Source organism: Ciconia boyciana, chromosome 2 (genome assembly GCF_034638445.1).
Source record: "Ciconia boyciana chromosome 2, ASM3463844v1, whole genome shotgun sequence".
In the NCBI taxonomy this organism is placed as follows: Eukaryota; Metazoa; Chordata; class Aves; order Ciconiiformes; family Ciconiidae; genus Ciconia; species Ciconia boyciana.
Window position 1 is genome coordinate 43,901,654 of NC_132935.1, and position 18,678 is coordinate 43,920,331.

Below are 18,678 nucleotides of genomic sequence, written 5' to 3' on the forward strand. Positions count from 1 at the left end.
CAGAAGGCAAAGTATTTCCAGGAGGATCTGCAATGGTGATGGAGCAGATAGTGCTTTCCAGGTAGCAGCGTCATTGTAAGATGCTACCCCTGGTCAGCAGACATCAGTAGACAGAAAATTCTGCAACTCAGAGAATACCCCATTATGTTTGATTTTGGATTCTTTAAAACAGGATGAGCAAAGAGAATCCACACAGCAAGGTCAGCCATGATTTTATTAAGGAAAAACCATAAAAGGACCATATTCTGAACTTACCGCTGATTGCTATCAGCCATCTCAGTTTGCTCACAGCAGCTACAATGCACAGCTCCCAGGAGACGACATGCAAAACCTTCATGGCTCCAATATTAAGCTTGAACAAGCCTTCAAGCTACCTTAACTTCATCTTTAGAAGACTACACTAGAAACACTGAAAACAAAGGCCAAAAGTGATGATGAAATAAACGAACTATTCACTTTGAAGTTTAAGCCTTCCAGACTTAGAAAAGAGTGAGTAGTCACTGAACCAGACTTCAGTGAATTCCCATAGGAATAAATGTGTCTGGTCACTAGGTGTCAGTCTTGCCTGTATCAGAAGGACACTGGACCTTCTCCCTACCCCAGTGAGCAGACGCAACTCCCAGCACTACAAATGATCATAGCAGTCTTGTAATTTGGGGAAAGGAGCAGAGGAGGATGTTGTTTGTGTGGGATGCTTATGTACCTGGTAATATAATATTTGTTACCCGCAGGTTTGGATGCTGGAAACAACAGCATGTTTCTTTCATGCCAAGGAGATGTGACTGGAGGTCAACTGCAGAGGCAGCAGAGGAGTTATGCTCTCAAACAATGAATAAGTCAGCAGGGTATAAGCAATGAATCAGTAACTGTTTTGCAAGCCTCACAATATTTACTGTTTAACCTAAAGTACCAGTTCCTGGAATAATGCCATCACATGAAAATGCTGGCTCCCACTTCTTAAATTTGCTTCTAGCCTTGCTGGATACAGGAACAATGCTTGGAAACAAGATCCCTGCAGGGCTGAAAACTCTAAGGACAACAAAGAAAACCTAAAATGTATTCTTTAAATAATTTCTTGAATACTTACAGTTTGTAACAGTACAGTCAGCAAAAACAATGAGTAATTAAACATGCAGCAGAGTTTCAGTGGTGTTTGCAGAATACTCATACGTTCCTGATTTTGGAATCTCTTCAGATGGAGACTTTCATACCTTGGTTCTCATGTTCCCAAGTCTGCACAGGTTATCTTTCCTTTCGCTAGGGCCAACTACAGTACCATAGCTGCATGTCATTGCCCATAGTGGTCTGCTGCCATGGCAGTTTCCTAATACACTGCAAGCAAAACCATCCAGCTCAGCTGAGAGCAACAGTTCGAACTGGGAAAACATGCACTCTTCACAAGATGCAGCAAAAATGACTTGGCAGCTTTTTACCCTCCATTTTCTTCTTAGGTTCTCTTAATGAACAGATAAGCTTTTCCACAATAAATAAGGACAAAATCATAGCACCCCAGTGCTTCGATTCCCTCAGATACATACAAATGAGTGCAGAAAAACTGACCCAGGTAGAATTTTGCAACATGTTCACGTCCTCTCTATGGTAATTCATTTAATGATCATTCCACGGTAAACACCTGTCTTTAATGATGAACCTAGAAGGGCTGGAGACTTCCAATAACACCAACAACCCAACAACAAAGTCATAATTAGCCCAGACATTTCACAAGTCCTAGAAGTCAGGGCAGCATCAACGTCAAGCCAGCCAAGCCCAACATAAAACCAGTAGAATAATATTTTGACTGGAACAGTCTCAAGCCTAGTACATGGCCCATGCCCAGACTGCCTGCTGGGGTGACTAGTGCAATTGCTTTGCCAAAAAAAAAAAAAACCAAAAACAAAACAGAAAAAAAAGGGATAAATGATTGCCTATGCACTAAAAAACAAACACGTCTGAGGTTTCAAGGACCCAGAAGTCACTGAAAACAGGAGAAATGGCAAGTCAAAATCTGTAGAAGATTCAGTCCCGAATCTGTCTTTTATACACACACCACAATTCACCACAGCAGTTGTAGGGGGGGACCCTAAGAGACACACTGGACTGCATGTTCTCAGAGAGCAGTGAGACAACATCTGTGTTTAAGTATCTCAGTCACCTTCTCTGACCATTACAAGCACCACTTGCTGAAGGAGACACCTCAGAGGGACACTATCCTCCTCTCCCATTTTTTCTCATTTGCAAGTTCAGGCAACTTTAATTTCCCTGCTGTGCTTGCAGAGGAAATGCATACATTCGAGTTAGCACAAACATCAGCAATGTATTACACAAGGGCCAAAGAAGGTAGGTAGACAAATTTTGAATGGCAATACCAGTGCAGAGCTGTGAACTGGGAGTCATCCCCCTTGGAAGAGTCAGAGGCTTCTAGGTGAGGATGCCACCAATCTCTGTATCCTGGAAAAGCTGTGCTCTCCAATAGCTGTAACATAACGCAGATCATCTAATTGCCAGCATTTCACCTCTTGTAGCACCAAGATGTCCTCTGACTTGTTTTTTATTAAATTAGCACGCTTATTTCCAAAGACGAACACAACCCCGTACATCAAACTTCAGAAGTTCCAAATGCTGAGCTAGGCAATCCACCCTGGTGGCTTGTGATCCACAAGATCTCCCCATTAACTTCAAGCATCTTGGGTCACTGAAAGCACAGAGTGCAATTCAGTTCCAGATACTTATGTTTTACGTGTATACAGCTGCACTGTATGTTAAAACTACTGTCACAGTCAGTGAAGCCTAGAGTGCAATTTAGCTGCTCAGATGTCTGCTTCAGGCTAAACGCAGTGATTCTCCAGGCTCCATTGACTCTGTCAATCAGATTTCTACTGACTATGAAGTGAGCTTAAACAATTATCTACATGTGAGCAATGTAAATTTAGACTTGCATTAATTTTGAAATTAAGACAGTATCTCACTATACTAAATTTATAGGGAACTTGGGATTCCAACTGTTGAAGCTCTGAACCACAGCTACATGCAACAAAGTAAAGAAAGCACCTCCCTTGTCAGATATTAAGAGTGAATTTATTGTCTTAATTTAAGGTACTCCACACTGGGAGCAAGGCAAACTACACTAGCACCACAAAAAAAAAAATCCATAACCACTAGTTTATTGTAAATTTACATATCAACTTATTTTTCATAGACTGCTCTATGTACACAAACCTCTAGCTGTCATTACCTGCACAAGGAACAACAATAAAAAAATAATTATCAAGAAATGGCAGACTTTCAGACTAACTTGCCCTTATTTATAGATTAGAGAGCAGACAGGACAATCCTATCATGAAACTAGAATGAACCTTACAGACGCTGGGTTTCCAAAAGTGCAAGGAGAGACTGATTTGGGCATTGATGCATTGAACGCAAAATTGCCTATCTATTAAGACTTGTATCTAGTGTGTGTAATTCTAAGTTAAGTGCACAGACACCCTTCTAGGAGCGTTCCTTGACTCTGAATAAACTCCGAATCCATTGCTCAAAGGCCCCTCCAACTCAGTCAGCGTGTGTCTTGGAATCTACAAGCTTAACAAGTAAACAGCATTGCTGTTGACATTTTTAACAACAAAAGCAACACCAGTCCAGGAAACTCAAGCCACGAAAAACGCCCTCGTATAAACAGATGCAGGAATGATCAACACTTTTCCTGCTCCAGAGGCACATAAAACAACCAGATTTTCAAACCCAGAGTGGGCCAGACAGGATGACACTGTGAGAATGATCGAGCCCTGTAGTTCCCACCACTACAACGAGAGAAGTGAGAAGAGACCTCGGGAAGATGCAGATGCAACAGAAGGAATATTAACCAAAGGAGACAAAACAGATCTGAGGACAGTTTGCTTCCACTGAGAAACCAATAATTCTTTAGACAATGCCATATATTCCTGCTACAAAAGACCAAGATAGGCCACCTGGGCTAGGAGACGAAAGACCTTAAAAAGTTCATAATTTTTTTCTAATGGGTAAGAATTCTGTCACACTAGGACTTCTACCTACATCTTTTCATAGACTAAACCATAACACAGTAAACTGAAGTACACACTGCAAGTTATGTAAAACTATTCCCATCTGATCACCGATCAAGAAATTTTAAGAAATCTGCATATGGAATATTAAACTGGCCATTTTGGACAGACACAGCATCTTTCTTATTTTAGATATATGTAAATGTAATGTTTAAATATTTAAAATACAAAATTTGTGCAACAATTTCAAATTAGAGACAAATTTTAACAGAGCTTGTAAATGTTCAACAGTGCAAAATTAACTTTGCATTAGCATTTTAAATTTTAGCAATAAAATAGAAAATAATAAAATAGCAATGGGAAGCTATCTTCATAATTGATCACTTTTATATTACTTCCTGGAGCACTAACATCAATTATGCTTGTATGTCAAAACAATGTTGGCACACTGCCAGCAAAGATTCAGATCAGGGCCACCGATTTATTCATTTATTACTTTTTGGAAATCAGTGAAAGGTACAGTCAGCTTCTGGTTGTTAAACACAACTACTATACTATGAAGTATAATGAAAGAAAAGCCAGAATGTCTTTGTTACACATATAAGTAAAAGGGAAAATGCATTTATTTTAACTTGCTTTGAGTCTGCAGTGAGCCACCTGTAAGTATAGTATTGACTGGCTGCTGTTAGTAGAGTCTATCTCATAAGAAATAAGTGATTTCTAATTATCAAGGTATGATATAACAAAGTATGTACTTATTCAGAGACCTTTATTTTTATTTCAGTCTCACATATGTAATCAGTTTTATCAAGGAACCATTCAAAAGTATGATGTTGTTGATAAAATACTGAAAGCCATGTCAATTTTTATGGCACAAATAACATTTCTTTTCCTCAGCTACTTGATCATGCTTTTCCGGTTACAGCCGATTGGGTGCTCCTTGCTGTGTAATACATTGTTGCATATGAAAAACCCCTATCAAAACAGGATATCCAAGGCAATCATTTATCTGACGAACATGAAAACATGGTACAAATTCCTAAGTAAAGAGAATGGCCCTAGATGCTAGTGCTGGCTTGAAGTCTTGCATCAGTGAGCCTGACCCTCATATAAACAACAGTCCATTGGGAGGCTGTTTATTGCAGATTTATTAGAAACCTTGTCAATAACTTACTTGTGCTTTTGATAATTCTGTATTCGGTTGCCAGGAGACTTGTGTTCCTGACGAGATAAAATGAACAGGAAATCCTCTATAGCCTTGTCACTTTTTTCACTAGTAAATAAAAATCAGAGCAACCATTATAAAATACTAGCTACTGTAAACAGGAGAGGGGAAAAAAAAAGAAAGAGACAAGCATTGCATATTTTAAATAAAGCCACATACAGCCCTTTTTGCCCTCTCCAATTATAAGATGATAAAAGATCACCTTTATAAAGTAGAATGACCGGATTTTGTGGAACGTGGCTGTTTTGGCTCCAAGGTATTTGTAGCGTTGTAGTATCAGAGTCAGGATACAGCTGCCTTGTGACTAAGACGTCGTCCACTGAATAAGTGCTATCCAATCCCTCAACGTCACCAGACATCTGTTTCCTGTTTTCATTCTTTCTTTCACTGTTATCATTTTATCCAAGTTACCCTTTCACCTGAAAACCATTTAGAAGCCTACAGAAACTAGCGCGTGCATGCGCGTGTATATCAAAGAAATTGATTTAGGAAAAAAAAATTGCTGAGAGTAATTTGTTCATTTTAATACAAAGAGCAGGAGTGGAAACAAAGTTGCCTTCCCCCCTCTTCTCCTCCCAAAAATACACAATGATACATAAACACTTTTGTCTTCTGGTCTTCACTAATATGACTAACTTCCTTCTTCGCTTCCAGTTAAGTAGCTTTCCTGTTGAGTACCACCACCTCCACAAAATACAATTGTGAATTGATTCATAAAAACAGAAACATTATGGCACAAATAAGGGAAGGCAATAAATACTCTTCCCCCGCCTCCAACTCCTTCCCAAATACAGGCAGTAGTATTGTAATAACAAAAAGAAAAAAAAAAAGTAAAAAAAAATATTGCTTGTCATTTAAGTTTCCAAACCAACAATCATCAGGATGCAGAACAGGATACATCTAAAGTGAGAAAGTTATTTACTTCACAGTCAAGTTAACACTAGCTATACTTTTTTTGGCACACGGTATTATTCTTAATGTGCCAAAAAAAGTGTTGTGCACCTTACAAAATATGAATGTTAATGCCACTAAGAACAAATTCCCGCTATTCACAATCCAATTTTATATTGGTGTTGTTTTGCTATGTTTCCTATAGTTAAACCACCAATCAGGAGAATGACCATTACTGATAGCATCCAACACACATTAACAACAGACAATAGAAGCTGAAGAGTGAGCTGTCAAAAATTAGTAACTTTCCATGGTTAATCTCTGGATTTCAGATTATTTAATCAGCATGAAAATAGAAGATTTATTTTATTTGTTTTGTGATTACAGATGCTTATATTAATTGACAAGGCAGTTTGTTGACTGAAGCAAAAATATGGGTTGGTTGACAAACACCAGCAAAAAAATTCATCCGCTTCTTGTTATTCTCTGAAAGAAAAAGAAGATTTTTAAAAATGTGGGGTTTTTCTTCCCCTCCCCGCCCCTTGAGGCAAACAAGTGAAATACAGGTGTTATACAGGAGATTCTGGCACTCAGAGGGCTTTCCCTAGGAGATGGGATGGTTTGGCAGCTACAGGAAACTGTAAGTAGCATTTCCAAAGGCACATGAAAATTGGAAAGCAAGACTCATTCTTATGTTCTGGTCTTCCGGACTGTTTCCTAATAACCAAATTATCCCTATTTTAAAGCCAAATTCATCTTCTATTAAAGTTCACGGAATTATGAAGCATCTCATTAACTTCTGAGAAGTCAGATCAAGTTCTGATAGATTAACTTAGTCTCCTCTCTCATCTTTCAATTAACTGCTTGGTTCATCATCCAAAATGCCCAATCCTAAGCTTCCGTATGAAACCTGGAATATTCTTGCATAGTACAGTATTCTGGAGAGATTGAAAAACAAATATTTGTTGGAAAATATTTTTCAATATTGTATCAAGTTGGTGTGATTAAAATACCGTTTCCCATAAAAATAATTTGTTCATAACTTTTCACAACATCTACATTCATTTGTCCACTGTCACATATGCAATCTGTGATCAAGCTGAAAACTGAATCCTAATTGTGTACTTTGTCCATCACTTCCCCATCCTTCACAATTTACTCTCACTGTCTCATATTCATTGGCTCTGGATTCTGCTACGCATTTTTATTAAAGACTACATTTGTGTCTGGACAAGTTTATTATTCAAACAGAATTTAAAAAGCCATTGATTTAAGACAGTTTGGGTTTTTTTTTAAATTTAGATAGAAAGTTATTTTAAACTGCACACCCTGTCTTTCTCAATTCCATCTGAAGGAACAAGACAAAAATCAAGACCTCTTAAGTTCTAGTACTATTGATGGCAGTAGCAAAATCCAAAACATTGCTATGGAATTGAAGAGGTTAATTATTCTGTACTTTGTTATTTCTGGTTGTTTTTAATTTTCCCCATCAAAAAATAGATAGTCTGCCTCTTGGAGGTATTCAAGATATCATTTTCTAAAACATAAAATATAATGCTACATAACATGATTGTAAAACTAATATTAGTTTTGTACAGCCATGTTTCTGATTTTAAATTGAGAGGGAAAAAATATAAACTAATTATTAGGTCAAGTTACTCTTTGGAATCATCCTCTGAAATAACAGCAACATCAAAACATTTTGTCTGAAAAAATAACTGGCAAAGCATCACAAGAGAAAGTGTCCGAACACACACTTTATATCAGACTCTACACTGTTTCCAAATGTTAAGACTTTTCATACACTGTATTATGACAACGAAAAAGTTGAGCGCTACAACAGAAGATTACATAAACAAAAACTTATGTTTTGTCTAGTATAACAGGAGTCTTAAAAAAAAAAAAAACAAACACCACTTTGTATCCATTATTTCATACCCAGATGTTTCCTGTACACCTGCAGTTGTCTCCAGTCCTGAATTCATGAGCTATAGTATTTTAACAGCCTCTCATCAGTTGGTTTTAGAATTTTCTTGTCTGCCATGTTTACGATCCATCCTGGAGCAAGACCAAAAAATATCTGTCTAGGATCCTTGCGTGTGCTTAACATTTTGAAGAGTTCATCCTTAGTTATGTCTGGTAAGACATAACCATATTTCTTGGCAAGTTCAAGCCTGGCTTCTGCAACCTTAGATGGATCTGCCAGGTACCCACGATTCCTAGCATCTGTGTAGTAACGGACCAGATCTTCAGGCGGAAGCATTCGCTTTGGAATAGGCTGGCCACGCAGAAAAAATACTACTGGCTTACATAAAATTTCTGTGGGCAAACATGAGAGAAAATTAGATACTATGCTTCATAATACATATTTAAAGACCTTAAATGACACCTTCTTATTTATTATTTTGTGCTAAATAATTTACTAAACTCTTATTAATTAAAAAGTATCAAGCAAGAAAACAAATCTTAAGAATATTCTTGTTCAGAATAAGATAGTATTTAACAAGTTTCACTTAACCAAACAAACAACTCTGTTTTAACTGATATTTATAGTGACAATCTGTATGACTCATTACTTCTAATACATTTAGAATGCCTACTTTGGAAAGACACAATAACTAAGCTAGAAAATGCCATTTATTTAAAGGATTGACTTCCAGGTTAGAAGCAATGCATTTGCATGGCTATTTACACAGCGTACCAACAAATGTCAAATTTAGTGTTTCTAGAAGTATTTTAAATAAAGAATCAATGGCATGTGCACTTATTTAGTCATTTGTGAGACTATCCTCGCCTCCTCAACTTTTACAGAATTTGGCAAATTACATTCCAGATCCTCTTAACCTTAATATTTTTATTATTTTCTAGATTGGAAAAAAAAAAAAAAAAGAACTTTTATCACTCCAGGGTAGCATTTTTAGTGTGCAAAATATGTTATTCCTCTTGTTCCTCATTCACACATGAAAGCTCCATTATTGTCAATAAAAACTGCATGAATGAACATTAGGCAGGATGCAGCCTCAAGCAAAGCAAGGCCTCATTCTTCAGTGAAAGTGTTCTGAAAACAATAGCCATTTTGACTGGAACGATTCTGAGCTTCTGTAACTTAGTTATTTCCTCACTTTAACTGGAAAAGTATTCTAAATTAAAAATATAAACATCCAGAGTGGTTTTTAAATCTATTTTTTTCCTGAATTTTCTTAGGGTTAAACACATGAGAAAGAAGACAAAAATTCAAAGAAACAAGCTTTTATTAGCTCCTTTATTTACAAAGCTACTTGGATTTCTTTGACTGGCTGATTGGTAAGTGACTATACCACTGGTAGGGCTAAACAGATGAACGGTTAAAAAAGCAAAACTGACGATGCATTACAGTTCAACATTTGTATAACAATGTGTTGTTGAAGCTTTTAGAATAGAAGTTGATGATTCTCCACTAAGAACTATGTTTGAAACTTTGATTTGGATCATTTAATCTTCATACATTTGGGGGGGGGGGAAGGTCAGAAACTGAAATAAATTCTTACCCAAACTCCTTGGATCGTAGAATGATGTTGTTACAACACCTCCATTTTTTTCTATGGTTGCAATTGCCAATTCAGATGCCCTCTGCACTTCAATATTTACTTTTGCTGAAAAGATATCAGCACCCTGTAAATTTCAACACATATTAGAGTAACATTAAAATGAGTATTTTAGGACATACATTTATTCTTCTCTACAAAGTTGTAAGAAACATTAAATCCTGCAAAATATGATGATTTGTCTGTTCCCTGCACCAAGACTGGTAACTAAATTGCTCAGTCAAGTCACCTGGATTGAATGAAAAAAGTTTGCCTGTCCAAAATATTCATACATTTATTTCAGTACATTCTAGTCTCTGTATTAAAATACCAGTTCAACCTCTTATGTGCTCCTTAACTGTTATTTTTGTAGTCTCTCAGATCTTAAAACATCATCCTGGGGTTTTTTGCTAACACACAGTGCCCCCCAGTGGATTTATCATCATAAAAATTCCACAGCAAACTAGTCTAGAAAAGCAAAGATGCTTCCAAAACATGGGAAGGACAATCTGACAGCCTGGTATGGAAAAACTGAAAACCCAAGGCTTTATACTGCCTGAAGTAATAAGTGTCTTGTATGCATACCTCCTCCACCAGCTGGACACCGTAATCCCTTTTGAGAGGTTGCACTGTTACACCTCTGGCATTAGTAAGCTGTGTTAAGTCAATTGGTTGCGTGGGGTCAACTCTACCCAAATCAATCAGGTACTGCAGCCTCTGAAGACTGAGTGGTTGATACTGACGTCTGCGGCTGGGGAGAGGAAAACAAAAAAAACCAAACAAAACAATGAGAAATTTACAAAATTGAAGCTTTAATAGGAACTGGTCAACTGAGATACATCACACTGTATTCCATTTTCTACCTACTCCTAAAACTACCAAGTAAATGTTTAAAACGCACCCATCCATAAGCCAAAATTTTAAGTTTAATTTAATGCAAATGCAAGCCCTAGTTACAGCCCAAGACTCCATTATGCCTTCAGGTTTGCTCACACTCCCCCACCTCCAATATGATATTAATAATTTTGCTGTTGCTGAGCTCAGTTTATTCCAGAATACCTCCCTACCTGCTGACTGGTTTAAGGAAGTAAAAAAGATGAAGAAATTAAAGTGGCAGCATTTCTTGGTAAGCCAACAAGATTCTAAATAACTACCATCTTCAAAGTGAATCCAGTTTGGTAGCTTCACTGATACATTCAGGAAATATGACCAAAAAAATACACAGTCAAAACCAAATATATCCTCCCCCCCACACAAATTTAGTCAAAGACTATCAGCCAAACCCTGTATGTGCTACTGCATAGCTTGCCTATATTCATCAGGATTTTTTAGTCCGTTACCAGTATTGAATGGAATCTTACTCAAAATACCACCAAGGGAGAGAAATATTGAGAAAATATGCATTAACCATATCCCCAAAGGAAATAGGAATATTTTGTCAATAACCATCAGCTTCAGCAGAATCCACTTTTGCATTTTATGAAGTTCTAACTTTGCTATACAAACCAATCCTTAGAATAGTTTTCCCGATCCCAGTGCCTACGCCTACTGCATACCATTTATGCTGATGCTCAAAACTTTCTCATACAATCAGTTTAACCACTGATATTGGAAACCTGTGAGCGGCAGCAGAAAAACTGAGAAGCTTATCTTTGTTATTGGCAAGCTAAGTAAGACAGGACAAGCAACAGAATTTGCACTGTCAGTTCCTAACAGAGCAAAAGTTCAAGAAGTAGAGGAACACCACTGCAGACAGAAAGAAGAGTGAGGTGAAGATAAACAGGCAGAGACATTGTTCAGCATGCTCCCATCCTGCCATGATAGTCTCTCTCAAGTGCACTTACAACGTTCACTAGAGAAACATTTACAATAGCCTGGCATTGAAATTTTGCCAGCAACATTGAAAAGAAATTACAGAGTACTTTTTTTGTTTCCACATGCTGTCAGATGCGGTTAACAACAGCAAGACCCTATTAATTTTTTGTCACTGCAGAAACTTGGATTTTTGCTGTTGGTTATTCATAAACTCGTGACCACTGTTAACACAAGAACCTCAGTGCCTGCATTCCACAGCATTTCCTTTGTGGGACTGTGGATCTACACTGTGTCTTCAGCTATCAAAAGTGCTTCTCATTTACTCTTATTATAAGTTAAGCAAACAGGAGGAAATTACAGTACTTGGAAATGTAGTTTGAATCACACTTTGAAAGTAATAAGACTGACAGAGAAAACCTTTGATAATCAGGACAGGTCTGTAAGTTATACTGCGTGCATAAAGAATGGAAATTTAAAAATGCACAGCTATTTGATGAAGTTATAACAGCAAATGAAACAAAAAAAAAATCAAACTAAGTTTAACAATTCACAAATAAATTCACCTAAGTCCTTTCATTCTTGAACTGTCTGCTAGGTGTGGCACGTTTTTGTTACTACTGCCTATAACAACTTCTGTATCCATACAATGCTTTCATGACGTACCTAGAAGCAACAAAATGGTTAGTGACCAAGGTAATATACATGCCATCTTCGGAAACAAAACCAGCTTTAAACAACAACAAAAACCAACCAAACAAAAATTTTGTAACTGTCAATATTGTGAAGGAAATTAATAAAACACTGGCATAGAGATCTCCAGCTAAGAACAGTGACTGGTTAGAAGAATCATTTTAAACACTGAAAAGCTGAAAGAAGGACATGGCACAAACAAGCACAATGTGAAAAGGGGACAGAAGTGTCTAACAAGGCAGAATGTCTGAGGACAACAATTGTGAAAGATGACTTAATGGCTTCATCCAATAGATTTGATATTAAAGAGCTTGTTAAGATCCCAGGTGGAACAGATGGAGTGCAGACACACAAAGACTGCAGTGTTGCAGGGCTAAAAAAGTAGAGTCATGAAGAGAAGCAGAACTGTTTGGCTAGCAGAAGATCAGAGCTTCAGGTGAGTAAAGCAAAGAGAAATAACAAAGCAAGGCTGTGGATTACACTTCCATGCCTAACATTCTCACTCGAGCCAACGGGAGTGTTCCCCGTCAATTCAATATCTGCTGCGCAGATACAAGCATGTATGGAGGAGTGGTCCGAGAGGAGAAATGCAGTCGGCTGTAAAAGGAAGGGTAACCTGCTACATACGAGGGATTATGCAAAGAAGAGGGCAAATAAGCAGAGCTGTAAAACAACAGAAAATAAATGAATTCATTCAAAAAACAATCTCACAAGAAATGGGAGATTCTGCTGGTAAGGAAGCTAATGATCTGAGAGGAATGTCTCGTTTTCAGTTAGGCCTGCTTTGGCATATTAGATTCTGGCTTCAGGAGAAAGATCAAGAAAAGCAGACAATGATTAATTTCTGAGTAAGTGTGAACAAAACTTACCTATGTCCCTCATTAAACCCATATTTTGGTATGGCCAAGTAAAATGGAGTTTGACCACCCTCAAAGCCTAATCGGGGGCGATTTCCTCTTTGTCTTTCTCCTTTGTGACCTCGACCACACTTCCTACCTCCATATTTTCCACGGCCACGTCTTCTCTCCTTGAAAACAATCAATGATACATTTAGTCAACTACTTTGGAGATAAGTATCTACAAAACATAAGATTTCAGAGATATAAACAACTGCGCAAAAACGCTGATTCTTGAGGAAAAATTAAGAGATAGCTCTTTTCTAAGGGGAAAAATAGTCAGAAAAGCAGTTAAGGTGATTTTTGCAGAGCACAGCTCTAGGCAGGCACCACAAATAGCCTGAAAATTCATAGGAACACGTATTGCGATAAAAGGAATACTAGTATTTAATCCTACCTCTTACACCCTGCACTCTCTAAGTTAGAGAATTTTCCCGAATTAACTATTGATATTTCCTCCTATTTCATGAGAAAGTTGCTCAGTGCTCAGAAGTTTCTGAACACTGACAATGAAAAAATAAATTAAAAAAAAAAAATCAATTCTACTTCAAGAGGCAGGGGAACAGACTATACATGCTATGCATGCATATTATTCTTTCCATGGACTCAGACTTTCTAAAGAGTCTGCAACTGTTGCAATTTCTACGGACTACAAATCAAAAGACAAGATTGTATTTTAAACCCTTAATATTTTTAAAATTAAGACTGTGATACTAAGCTGTTAGTTTTCTGAGCACTTTAAATTAACATTGCAGCCATAAGTAGCAGTTCAGCAACCTTGTAGTCACCTCCTATTTGTGCCAGCAGGAAGCACTTGCACAGCTAAATGGTGAACAGGATCAAAGAGATAAGCAAAGGTAAAACCTTTTTTTTTTTTTTTTAATTTAAAATCCAGGTCAGTTGCACCATTCAGTACAATTCATGGGTACGCAAATATTTCTAGGACTACAAAACAGGCAGTAAACAAGGGTGGAAATGAGCAGCTGGGAGTGACTGCTATTAAATGAAGTGGTGCCAGCTCACTCCGACGTAACTAATAAAGTTTTCTGTGTAAGGTGCCTTCATTTAAGTCATATACTGAAGAATTCGCAGCACTAAGGCTCACTTTGATTTTTTTCATGCTTTGTCAGGAATAAGACAGAGCCACATGCTTCAGAATCTCACTGCCATGCTGCACAGGGTAGAGTTCACCGTTCAGCTCCAAGAGGCACGATCACATCCGTGCATGGCTTTGATGGATCCATTTGATCTTACAAAGTTTTTCCCATTTAAGTCAACATTCACTGGAGAGTGAATGCATGTGGAAGGAGCAATGTCATGTTGCTAACTAGCCTCATATCTGCACAACACAATTCACACATTTGCTATTTTCCATTGTATTCCTCAATGTCGATCAGTCAGGCTGAGACATGTACAGCAACACATTTTAAACAGTATTTGTACTGCTTAGAAGCTAACTTTGTCTAAGTCACAGCATAGGCACTGTTGGATCAATAATAATGTAAATAATTCATTATTAAAGAGACTACAGTAAGCCTCTTCAATTTCTCATTTTTTGTGTTCAACATTCAGATAGCCAAACTTCAAGTACCCCTAACCCTACAAATCACTATATGCAGTTAGACTGCAGCACAGAATATTGAGTAAAACTCAGGTCTGAAAACTGCTCATTACATCACAGTACTTGATTATTAGACTGACATCGCAAAGACATAAAATTTTATGTTTTATGCTCTCTATTGTGTCTCTAAGTTTTCCAAAGTTATGGAGCACTTAATGTGCACTGAAATATTAGTAGAAAAGTCAGTAGGGACATACATCAGAAAAAAATGCATTAATATATTTGAAATATCATCTGACCTAAGATGCACAGCTTACCTGTATTAATACTAAATAGAGTTCAGGTCCAGTTTTATGCTAGACTAGACTATGCCTGCCACCAAAGGAAGCTGACTCGTCCCCAGCCCACACGCTATGCTTCTTTACTCACAGCGCCTCTTGCGCTGACACAAACAGTTGTGTGGCTCTGCACTGGACAGGTCAAGGAATTAAACTAGATGAAAACTAATTTTTGTCTAACTCGTTTTCAGCTGTTTTAGTTCCCCACTCTGGCTCACTGCCCAACCTTTAGCAGCAGTACAAAATATACAGCGGGTATGAGCACCTGGAGGCAAAGAGAGGACACAGCTGGCCCACCCTTTCTGGCAGTTGCCCGTACACACACCAGATTACACGGTAACTGTAGTTAATACACGGACAATTATCTGGTCACAAACTGAATGTAATCAGTACATTGACCAGATTTTAGACTGTCAGAAGAGCCAATCAAAACTTTTCTTTTGCAGCAACTTCTGTTTGTGAAGTCAAATGCTCTTCAATCTGCTTATTTGAGAACTTCAGTGATCACAGAATAAGGTAGTCAGACACCAAAAGAAAAATACCAGAGAAACAGAGCTGAGGTCACTTGTACAAACTCTAACTGAAGGCAAACAGTCAGCAGTAACATGGGGAAAAAAATGCTCATTTCCTGTATGGAGTTGCAAGTTACTTGCTAAAGGCCTAGTAGGGATACAAAAATCTCTACTTTCAAGGTAAAAAAAAAAAAAGTGTTTTCCTAAACCCAACAGCTACCTTGAAAAACAAAAAGTCCTGAGACCAAAGACTGGTAGGAAAGCATCAGTTCTAGTAAACCTCAAATTCAGACGATCTCACAACCTCTGGATGCTAAGCCTGAAAATACTATTTGGGAGCCTGGATTAGTTTGAAAAACCTTAAGAATCACTACTCCAGCTATGTACAGGGCTGCTTTCAGCTCCGCTTGACCCTGGCCAAGTTGGGTGTTCACAGCTCCAAATGAAGTAACTTGACAGGGGAACCCCAAGAGTTGCAGGGGGGAAGAACTTCCATTCTCTTGTCTTGTCATAGGTCTAAGGAGTTACAACTATGCAGCATTCACCAGCTCTGTAGACATCGCTAGGGAGCCTTGAGCACTGACAGGGCAGTGCTGCGTGGTACTCCCTGTCAGTCTTCTGATCTTATGACTTTAGCCATTGAACCTCATCCCCCTATTCACTGATATTTCCCCCAAACCAGGTGGGTTTCTTCCTGGTTTCTTTTCTTTACTTCTCTATCACTTTATAAGGGGACAGGGAAGAGAGCATTTAGTTTCATTTTTCAGAAATCAATAGTAACAAGAAATCCTAGCTGGCATCATGTTCCTTTTCTTTTTAAGCCTTTTAACCTTCCCTTTTCAAATGTATTACCCCATCCCATAAACACTTAGTATTCCATACTTTTTTACTGTTTCCGCCCATCCCCCAACTATTGCCCTGAGGTTTAGCTAGGGCCACTCATCAGCCAGTTCTCTGTGGGGACAGCCACACACACCGGCTACAGAACATGCAAAGGGCAAGAACAGGACCAACACACACAACACTGCCACCCGCTCTCCTGCCCTCCCACGCCTATTCTGGCCAGGCCGCTCTCCCGGGCCTGCCGCAGCCTCCCAAAGGCTTTCTGACAGCCTTCGAGGCAAACGCCACCGCGGCCGGGCGTGCCCGCTGCCGAGGCGGAGTCCTGCCGCCGGAGGGAAAGCATGCCCGCGACCCACCCGACAAGCTGCATGCACTCACCCGCTTTTTGGAGCCTGGGCTGGGCCTTAAGTTGGCCAGACTGACCCTGGGCAGCGACCGCAGCAGCTCCAGGGCCTTGGTCCCGCCATTCCCGCTCATGTCCGCTCACCTCCCAAGGGCAGCAGCAACGCTCGCCCGGGCGAGCTGCTTTACGGCAGAACCGTAAACCGCCCCTCCCGCGCTTTCCCAACAGTGTCGCGCAGCCCCCCCCCCGCCGGCAGGGCAGGGCGGGGCGCGGGCGGAGGAGGGGGTTGGCCCCGCGGTTTCAGCCGCGCTGCGGAACGGCGGGCGGGTGGGGGCCGGGGCCCGGCCCCGGGCGGTGAACGGCGCCCGGTGATTCACAGGCGCCCGAAGCGCAGAGCGGGGAGAGGCACGGCGTGCCGTGCCCCGGCGGGGCAGCCGAGGAGAGCGGTGCCGCCGTGCCGCCTCCGGCGGAAGCGCCCTCGGGGCCGGCGGCTGAGCGGGATCGAGCCGGGCTGTTTCCTCGGGCCGCGGCCGGCTGGCTGCCGTGTGCGCGCTGTGCCGGGGGAACGGGGAAGCTGCGGAGGGTTAAACGTTAACGTGGATCCGTTCTCTTCATCGCCTTTTAGCGAAGAGACCGATGGGTTAGACGTAGGTCCCAAACTACATTTCGCTGTCCAGTGTCTACCTTTCTATTATTCACACAGATCTCAGCCGAGTATTTTAAAGCCAAGCCTTTAAAACCATCAGGCTGCACCTAAAAACGACCAACTGACTGACGGCACACGAAACGCCGATCAACTAAAAGTGCAGCACCCTGTGTCAATCCAACAAGTGTAAAGGCGGATGCTTACTGGATATGTGCATTATTAGTAGAGACTTCCCTTGTACTGCTGCAGTACTTGATCACTTTTATTATTTTAATCTAAAAAGTGGACCTACTTGATCACTTTTATTATTTTAATCTAAAAAGTGGACCTACTGGAAAGTCATACAGCAGTTCCAATCGGTGTATGGGTCTGGTGGGAAGTCAGTTACCCTCTGGCGCAGGGGGTGCGGGCTGTAGGCTTACCTGAGTGAAGAACTGAATTAGGGAAGCTGCCACTGAGAAGTTATGGAGCAGAAAGGCCGGTTCCCCTCATGAAAGTCACCCAGTACTTCTCAGTGTAATATCCTGCTTCCAGTCCTGAAACTTCTGTTTGACCAAAACCTTCTTCCATGTTGAATGTCTGCTTCAGGTTACACCGTGGAGAAAAGGTCACGCAACAGCTCTGCCTGTTCTGAGAATAAATAAGGGTGAAATGGAAATCACATTGCAGAAATGAATGAGTTTCAGTATGAAATCTGTACAGGTTCTCACCCCCTTAAAAAAAAAAAAGAAAAATTACAATGTAACAATACACATGAAATGCTGGTATGGACAATCATCTTACCTAAGTCCATTTCAGCCACTAGGATAGGGAAAAACACATCATTTAGAGCATGCTTTGCCTTGTCAAGCTCTTATGACTTAAGCAGAACCTTGAAATTCAGTAGAAAAGTATGACTCTCATGATAGATATCACACTGTAGAGAGACTGCCAACTTACAAGTCTTTGAAAGGTTCATAATTCAGATGTTTTCAGCAATTCCTTCAGGGTTTCAGAAGCTCGGTTCCTTGAACATTTGTCTGTAACAGGCAGACTGCCCCATGCCCGCTACTGTGTGACTCAGGAATGTCCAACCCACACAGAGCTGGCGTTTCTCCAGCATGGCGTTTGACCCTGAGCCACGCTAGCAGCAACCAAGAATTCAGGTAAGATCATTCCAGCTATACTGATTAAAAGATTGAAAGCTTGGTCTAATTATGAGTAGACTACTGATCTCTGAGGCTGGAGGCTCATCAGCAGGCCACCTCACAAAAGTTACATTTACGTGGCAAATAGCATGGTAGAAAGGGAAGGCAGAATTTTGTTCATGCCCCAAAAGGATGCTCTACAGCAAGAGTCA

General features: G+C 39.8%; 1 protein-coding gene across 2 annotated transcripts; it reads right to left on the reverse strand.

The window, feature by feature from the left end:
- Positions 1–6,481: 6,481 nt before the first annotated feature.
- On the reverse strand, positions 6,482–16,873 carry MRPL15 (mitochondrial ribosomal protein L15). Of its 2 annotated transcripts, XM_072852480.1 has the most exons (6): positions 16,729–16,873; positions 13,070–13,227; positions 10,281–10,446; positions 9,660–9,783; positions 8,071–8,451; positions 6,482–6,618 (listed from the first exon to the last, which is right to left on the reverse strand). In XM_072852480.1, the coding sequence occupies exons 1-5, from the start codon at positions 16,825–16,827 to the stop codon at positions 8,114–8,116; spliced, it is 885 nt and encodes a 294-aa protein (XP_072708581.1). In that variant the 5' UTR covers positions 16,828–16,873; the 3' UTR covers positions 6,482–6,618; positions 8,071–8,113. The 2 variants fall into 2 exon arrangements, with proteins under 2 accessions (XP_072708581.1, XP_072708580.1); XM_072852479.1 differs by lacking the exon at positions 6,482–6,618 and having other exon boundaries at positions 7,870–8,451.
- Between the last annotated feature and the right edge of the window lie 1,805 nt (positions 16,874–18,678).

What these genes read in the sequence shown, in the direction of transcription:
- MRPL15 (XM_072852480.1), bottom strand. Translation starts at nt 16,827, where the DNA reads ATGAGCGGGAATGGCGGGACCAAGGCCCTGGAGCTGCTGCGGTCGCTG. An exon ending in GCCCAGGCTCCAAAAAGCGG is followed by an intron (nt 13,228 to 16,728) that starts GTGAGTGCATGC and finishes ATTGTTTTCAAG; the next exon opens with GAGAGAAGACGTGGCCGTGG. An exon ending in CTACGATCCAAGGAGTTTGG is followed by an intron (nt 8,452 to 9,659) that starts GTAAGAATTTAT and finishes GTTTGCCCACAG; the next exon opens with AAATTTTATGTAAGCCAGTA.